Source organism: Phyllobates terribilis, unplaced genomic scaffold (assembly GCF_046119375.1).
Source record: "Phyllobates terribilis strain yellow unplaced genomic scaffold, ASM4611937v1 Scaffold_4__5_contigs__length_816908805, whole genome shotgun sequence".
Classification (NCBI taxonomy): domain Eukaryota; kingdom Metazoa; phylum Chordata; class Amphibia; order Anura; family Dendrobatidae; genus Phyllobates; species Phyllobates terribilis.
The window spans coordinates 604,429,922-604,438,426 of NW_027362764.1; the positions used below are offsets into that span (position 1 = coordinate 604,429,922).

General features: G+C 48.2%; 1 protein-coding gene across 1 annotated transcript; it reads left to right on the forward strand.

Moving 5' to 3' along the window:
• The first annotated feature begins 220 nt into the window (after positions 1-220).
• On the forward strand, positions 221-1,795 carry LOC141264699 (E3 ubiquitin/ISG15 ligase TRIM25-like). Its single transcript, XM_073676963.1, has one exon. It carries the CDS (start codon positions 221-223, stop codon positions 1,793-1,795), a length of 1,575 nt encoding a protein of 524 aa, XP_073533064.1.
• The last annotated feature ends 6,710 nt before the right edge of the window (positions 1,796-8,505 follow it).

Here is an 8,505-nt window from a genome sequence, read left to right on the forward strand (position 1 = left end):
CTTGATCATGCAAATTTACCCAGGTTGGTTGAGGAAGGAGTTAATATTGGCTGAGACCTTTGTACATCAATCTATAAAAGTAAGAAAGCAAATAAGGATGAACTCACAATATCTGCCTCGCCCACTGCAGTAAATTGTGAGACACAGAGAGGTCCCTTCTTTGTTCTTGAAAATAACTCGGACAGACTTTTTAGTGAAAATACTTCTGTCTTTGGCAGAGATGGCATCCGCTGATTTAAATGATGTGATCTGCTCCATCTGTCGAGACATTCATACAGATCCTGTGAACCTACAATGTGGACACATTTTCTGCTGGGACTGTATGGACAATTTGCTAAATACACAGGAGGAATATGGATTGTATTCCTGTCCTGAGTGCAAAGTAGAATTTAAGGAGAGTCCTGCATTGCAAATCAAACTGAGAAAATCTCCAGTAAGTGAAGAGCTAGAAACAATGATCTTCTGTACTTACTGCATATATCCTACAGTGTGTGCTGTGAAATTTTGTGCATTGTGTGAAGCCTTCCTATGCAGTGATCATCTGACAGTCCACACTAAGTCAGCAGAACATGTCTTATCTGAACCCTGCACTATCCGGCAAAGCAAGAAATGCTCAATTCACAAGAAGGTTTTGCAATATTACTGCACTGAAGACAATGTATCCATCTGTGAAGTTTGCTGCAATGGAGAACACAGAGGACACCAGACAGAAGATCTACCCAAAGCAACCACAAAGCAGAAACTGAAAAATGCTTTAGAGGATCTAACTACCATGAATGCAGAGACTGATGCAAGAGTTCAGAATTTGCAACAGCATTTGAAAAATGTACATGAAAAAGCAAATGATGCAGCAGAAAAGGTAACAAGTATGTTATTATATACCAGGACACAGCTGGAAGACCTAGAAAAGAGGATTCTGAGTGAGATCCTCACACAAAGAGAGAAGATGTCACATTCAGTCTCAGGCTTAATTCAGAATCTAGAAATAAAAAGGAGTGATCGGCTAAGAAAGATATCTCGAATTGGGGAGGTTTACAAGATGGCCAATCCAATGTCCATCTTAGAGAATCAAGAATTATACCAAGACAACATCTGCAGCTTTGTGGAGGAAGATCAGGCAAAAGTTAGTAAACTCCTCCTTAGCCGTATAGGTCGTCTTGATGAAGTTCTGATTACACTGACTTTGCATTTGGGCTTTCAGAATATAATGACAAGTGTGAAAAGAGATTCTGATATGGAGGAACCAACAGGTATTTTACTGGATATTAACACAGCTGGTCACTCTGTGCATGTGTCAGGAGACCGTAAAACTGCATCTCGCTCAGAGGTCAACCTGCAACGGACAGAAATGCCACAAAGGTTTCAAGGCTGCCAAGTATTAAGCACCACAAGTTTTTCTTCAGGTCGTCATTACTGGGAAATGGAGACAAGTAAATGGACTTGGAAGATTGGAGTGTGCTACCCAAGTATGGACAGGAGAGGCAGTGCATCAAATATTGGAAATAACATGAAATCTTGGTGTTTAACTAGGTGGTATAATACCAATCAATACAGGGCAACACATAATAGTGAAGATATTAAAATAGATCTCGAAACAGCATGCCATCAATTTGGAATATATCTAGATTACGATGCTGGACAGTTGTCTTTTTATGCCTTATGTAACCCAATCAGACACTTACACACCTTCAGTGCCGCCTTTACTGAGCCGCTTCATGCTGCATTCTGGGTTTGGGGATTTAGTATGTTGTATAAAGAAATCTGGGTGAGAATTACACGCTACGAAAAATTCTAATGCAAACAATTATCCTAAAATTCTATTTTAAAAAGGCAAAGTACAATGAACGATAAAACTATGGAGTCCCGGTTATATTCTTTTTACTCTAAAGTAACTCACAACTTTTTTTGTTGTATTGCATGTTGCAAATTTAAAACCCATTTGCAATATTTTTAACCTCTTTTATCCCTAAACTGACATTTCTTTTTGTTTGTGAAAGTGTTCCGGGTCTGGTTTTACAGATACTCTTAGATTTATGACTTTTTAAATAGTTGTTATATTTTTGTGCAAGTCTATTCTACTGACAGGGTGGCAAGATGAGCAAACTAGAAAGCTTAACATTTGCGTCTTATCTTAAAATCTTCATTCTGTTATTAAATTTGATATGAAAAAGATGTCATCAAATAGTTTCTACAGTCAGATGGTTTATTATGCACTTTTTTCCCAAAATTCTTACAACATTTTTGTAATATTTTTATAATTGTTGTATAAGGCATTTCTATTGCTATGGTATGCATATATAGTATGATACAGTTACATATAGTCTAGATTTTTTTTTACTTTATTCTATTCATCATTTCTCTTTCTGGAATGTGTAACCTTTTTACATCAGCGAGATCTGTGGTTGAAAAATTGTAATATTTAACTAAAATGGTGAAGACAAGTAGCATGCTTTTGATGCTTGTTGAGGAGACCTAAGGGTATGTGCACTCAGAAATAAACTTGTTAAAACAAAAAAATTACTTTGCCTTTAAATGCACCAAAGGAGGAGCTTGTAAAACTGCAAGAGAAAGCTTCTAAGCACCTAATTTGCATAATAACTATAAACAAGATTGAAAAAAAAGTAAATAAAATCCGCTCACCATTGGGGTGTGGTGCGGTCTCAGCCTTGCTCGGATCCAGCCAGAGCAGCCTGGTTCATGAATCAGAAAATAGGAGGAATGCTACCACCATAATAAATCTTGGTGCACACAAGGATCACAGATGTCTCGACCTACGCGTTTCGACATGCAGTCTTAGTGCACCATGATTAAGATTTATTATGGTGGTGGCAGCATTTTTTAATGGCTTAATAAAAACTATGCTTTATTCAAGTTTATAGCCTGATATGCTGGATCAGAACCGGACTGGGTCAAAAAAAAAGCAGCCCTACCACACAAACCCCACCAGCCCACATACCCTTATAGTATGTGCACACGGTCGGTATTGGCAGCGCTTTGAACGCAGTATACATTATACTGCATTCAAAGCGCTTCGCGCAGGTGAATCCGCATGTGTTCGTTGAACTTTTCGAATTCACCGCATCCTATATATTACAGTGATAGAATTTGACATGCTGCGGTCTGGAAAGACGCGCCACATAGTGTCCACAGGTGATCCGCAGGTGCACAGAGATGCATAGTGGCCATGGGATTTCTACAAATCCCATCCACTATGCTGTAACAGCTGGCCGCTGCGGATTGCATGCAGTGCAAGTGCGTTGCTTGCAGTCCGCAGCAATTACTGATCGTGTGCATGTACCCCCAATCAGTGAATTTTGCTTTACTTTGTCATGCCCCTCACTCTCCTAAAAGGAGTTATTTGAAGAGCCACATGTGAATGGCGCCACAGTGCATATGATAGACCATAGCTCCATTTACATGGTGCTCTACAGAGCTCCGATTCTCGGGATCATGGGGGTCCCAACAGTCAGATCTCCAGCGATTAGACAGTTATCCCCTATTAGGAGGAGAGTGGATTACTTGGGATAATCAATTTAAACAGGTTTTCCAATATTTATTTTTATTTGGCCATAGTAATATTGAAAATACTAAACCAATATTGATGCCTCTCCGAAAACAGCACTGGAGAAGTACTGTGCAGTGTATATATACAGGACAGGAGAAGTGGTACTGTGCAGTGTATATATACAGGACAGGAGGAGTGGTACTGTGCAGTGTGTATATATACACAGGACTGGAGAAGTGGTACTGTGCAGTGTGTATATATACAGGACAGGAGGAGAGGTACTGTGCAGCGTATATACAGGACAGGAGGAGTGGTACTGTGCAGTGTGTATATATACAGGACTGGAGAAGTGGTACTGTGCAGTGTATATATACAGGACAGGAGGAGTGGTACTGTGCAGTATGTATATACAGGACAGGAGGAGAGGTACTGTGCAGTGTATATACAGGACAGGAGGAGTGGTACTGTGCAGTGTATATATACAGGACTGGAGAAGTGGTACTGTGCAGTGTGTATATATACAGGACAGGAGGAGAGGTACTGTGCAGCGTATATACAGGACAGGAGGAGTGGTACTGTGCAGTGTGTATATATACAGGACTGGAGAAGTGGTACTGTGCAGTGTATATATACAGGACAGGAGGAGTGGTACTGTGCAGTATGTATATACAGGACAGGAGGAGAGGTACTGTGCAGTGTATATACAGGACAGGAGGAGTGGTACTGTGCAGTGTATATATACAGGACAGGAGAAGTGGTACTGTGCAGTGCATATATACAGGACAGGAGGAGTGGTACTGTGCAGTGTATATATACAGGACAGGAGAAGTGGTACTGTGCAGTGCATATATACAGGACAGGAGGAGTGGTACTGTGCAGTATGTATATACAGGACTGGAGAAGTGGTACTGTGCAGTGTATATATACAGGACAGGAGGAGTGGTACTGTGCAGTGTATATATACAGGACAGGAGGAGTGGTACTGTGCAGTGTATATATACAGGACAGGAGGAGTGGTACTGTGCAGTGTATATATACAGGACAGGAGGAGTGGTACTGTGCAGCGTATATACAGTGCATACTAAGAGAATGCCAAGAGTGTGCAAAGCAGTCATCAAAGCAAAAGGTGGCTACTTTGAAGAACCTAGACTATAAGACATATTTTCAGTTGTTTCACACTTTTTTGTTAAGTATATAATTCCACATGTGTTAATTCATAGTTTTGATGCCTTCAGTGTGAATGTACAATTTTCATAGTCATGAAAATACAGAAAAATCTTTAAATGAGAAGGTGTGTCCAAACTTTTGGTCTGAACTGTATACATGACAGGGGGAGTGGTACTGTGTGGTGCATATATATGTAGCACCCTGAGGATTCGGCTGCTACAGGGGTATTGCACCTCAACCCAGAGGTGTGGTATTCCACTCCCAGGTAAGGATGGAGTGTGGAACTGAGCTCAGTCAGCTGCATGCACTACACACATCCCATTTCCGAGGAACAGACCAACGGTACTCCCACTTAGAAATGTGCAGGTACGACCGAGTCTGTTCCTGGCTGGAGTGGGAGGGGGGTGGTACATCCCAAGTAGTGTAGGGGCAGATAGGGGGAGCAGCCTGGGTAAAGATAGGAGCTCATTGGGTGCTGGTCACCTGAGCTCACACATAGAGGGAGTATTTAAGGTGGGCACCATCTAAGGTCAGTCAGTCAGTCAGTCTTTTCAGAGGAGTCAGTTTGCCACAGTCGGTCAGTCTGTGAGGAGCAGAGCAGCCCCAGGCCCAGAGAGAGTGAGAGAGGAGAGTCAGAAGGACCCAGAGAAAACAAGCAGGAACTCTGAGAACCCATATACAAACCTAGGGTGAAGAGTTGGCAAAAGGGTACCGGATCCCAAACTGGTGGGGGCTCAAGCACACCTCAGCCAGAGACCGGAGGCCGTGGGCAGGATCTGCCACGGCCACCCACCACATCCACCCTGAAGGCAAACCACGTGTAGGGTCAGGGAACCCAAGGCCAAGGGTTTCCCAACAGAAGGCCCGAGGGAGCTGGACCTAGGTGGATCCCTGGTGGGGACGGCCAGAAGACAGGACAGGAAGGAGGGCTCAGGGTCACGCTCCGGACTTGCTTGGGGGTTGGCTGAATCCAGGACCTGGTGGACGCAGCACGGCTCGGGTGGTCACTTGAAGCTGGAGTGACCGGAACATCAGCAGTAAGTAAATACCCTAAACTGCACAACCCGACTCTGTCTTTAATTACCATCTATGCTGCACCACCACAACCCCCATCCTCTGCACCTGACCCCCTGAGGCCATACCCCTCCCGTTGGGGGTTATACCATCAAAAGCTGCACCATCAGCCTCAGCGGACCCTGCTGCAGCGGCGGCCGTAGTGACCGCAATCCAATGGGTGGCGTAGTCGACATAACGAACTTTATAACATCTGTAGGACTGCCACATACTCTGAGCTTGACACCGTGGGCACGGACCGGGTCACAGCCACTCGGAGACTACAACCCCCATCTGATCCGGCTCCGGGTATTCCCCTAAAGAATATGGCCCAGGGGGTGCGTCAACTTTGGCGTAGTCGGCAGGATACCGTGCCCGCAACACCCGGGTACTGCGTGCCTGAAGAAAAGAACAAGTTTACCTCAAAAAGAAGTCTCCCGCCGGTCCCGGAGGGTCCCCGCCATCGGACTCCATCACAGGTCGATTCCCGCCGGTTGTCCGCCATTAACAGCTTTTTCCCGCCATCTGCAGAGTTTCCCGCCACTGGGAGACGATTCCCGCCATTTCCAAAGGTTTCCCGCCTTGGAAGAGCGGACGCCATTGTGGGCGTGCCAGAGGGTGGCAAGAGGCCACCTCCCATCGTGGGCCAGGACCGAAAATGGCGCCGGAAGTGGGGACCGCCCCCACCAACAGAGACTGTGATGCTAGAGGTGTCTGTCAGCGTGAAAGAACTGCCCCTGGAGCTGACAATCACCAAGTGGCCCCGGGACCGCCCTCGAAGTGGGAGGACTGAGAAGAAGAGAGCAAAGATGGGTGTCGCCTGGAGCAGTCTGGAGAGAGCGCACCCGGAGACAAGAAGCCTAGAGCTGAGTCCAGAAGAAGCTTACCCGGAGATGGGAGAAGAGCAGAGCAGCACCGGCCCGCTGGCCAGGAGCCTGCTGGAGACAACAGACAGAGAGCAGAGCAGCACCGACCCGTTGGTCAGGAGCCTGCTAGAAGCGACGACCCCACTAGGCTTAGTGGAGGTCTTGGCACAGCTCCCCCGAGATCGGGAGTGTGCGCAGACTGCGCTGGAGGGCCTCGCACGGAGGATGGCCCGGGTGCAACGAGAGACGTTGGCGGAGTGGAGCCGAGAGATGGCCCAGCAGACAAGAACCCGTCAGCGGAGCACGCCACCCGAGACGAGGAGACAGACCGCCTCTGAGGATGGCGCAGGAGGACTGAAGGCCGGAGATGGCGCCGGAAAGGGAGCCGAACGAAAGGAGGCAGGTAAAGGGGACGTCTCTACCCCAAACCGGGAAACCGCGCACCTGCCCCAGCTCCCCGTCGCAGAGCCCGAAGTACCCCCTGCCGTGCCCGTAACCGCAACGTCACCGCCACAGACTAGGCCTCAACCGGAAGCCGCAGCCGCGACCCCTGTGACGTCACACGCCTCGACCCCGAGCGTGACCAAGCAGGAAGTACCACCAGCCTGGTCGCAAGGCCTAGTACCCCCGGGCGCCGCAATACCAACAGCGCCCCCTACCTCCGCGGAGCCACCGGCCTGGTCGCAGGGCCAAGTAGCCCAGGGCGCCGCCGTCCTTACGGTGCCCTTCACTTTCCAGGTGCCCCAGGCCTGGCCGCAAGGCCTGGGCAACCCGGGCGCCACCACCACCGCGCCCATAAAACCAAGAGTGCCGCATCTGGGAGAAGATCTGTTTGCCCAACATACGTGCCCGGATGGGCAGCCCTTTATTTGGCCACCGGAGTTTCACCATCCCCGACTCCGGAAAGAGAGACCCCTAGATGAACCCCTGATCCCGGCTCCAAAGCCCGTAAAGAGGATCTCGCCCCCGCTAGCAGAAGCGCAGTTTGAGTGGGACCCCACCGGAGAAGACCTCATGGGGTTCACTCAGGAGACCCGGGCAGCCGCAGCGGAGCGTGCAGAGAGCTGCCGCCAGCAGCTCGAGGTCTTTGAGAGGGAGCGGAGAGAGAGGCGGGTCCGGGAACAACAAGCCCAGATAAGGAGCGCGGAGCAGAAGAGCCGGGCCAGGAGGAATCCCCGTGCAGCTCATGGTCCCCCTTCCACCGGGACTGTGATCAAGTTCAATATGCAGCACGGGTGGGGCTTCATCCGAGATCACCGCACCCCAGGCGACGTCTTCGTGACCAGAAGAGACGTTGAGTCCCACCTACCGGAGGGACACAGAGGTCGTGACCTGTATATAGGGGACGAGGTCACCTTCACCCGGCACAAGTGTGCCAAAGGACCCTACGCTCTCCATGTGCATCGCCTGACGGAGGAGGAGCTGCGGTGTGAGGAGGAAGAACAAGAGGACCCGGACGGGTCTGAAGCTAAAGGTAACCACAAAGAAAGAGCAGGAGGACGTCGTCGTTGAGTACGGCAGAGTAGAAGCTGTATATAGTTACCCGTAGGGGTACCAAAGAAACTGTTGCTGATAATATAGTCCCCGTTGGGACCAGCAAGTGTGAACTGTTTACCCGTTTATCCCTTAAATCCCACTGACCGAGGACTGAGAGCGGTCATTCCTCCCTAATACTTGGCCGAGGACTGAGAGCGGCCATATCCCTTGTAAATAGTTGCGCGTCCTAAAGCGCCCCTACTGGTTTTATAGGAAAGCCACGAGTTCCAAAGACTGTCGCACTTTTCCCGGGCACACGTTGCACAGTGTCCGGAGGAGGAGCTCGAAGCAAGAAACGACTACGAGAATGTTATTAATATGAAAAGTTTTATGATGATGCTGATATATATATGATATTTTATATGTTTTTATTATGTT

What these genes read in the sequence shown, in the direction of transcription:
- LOC141264699 (XM_073676963.1), top strand. Translation starts at nt 221, where the DNA reads ATGGCATCCGCTGATTTAAATGATGTGATCTGCTCCATCTGTCGAGAC.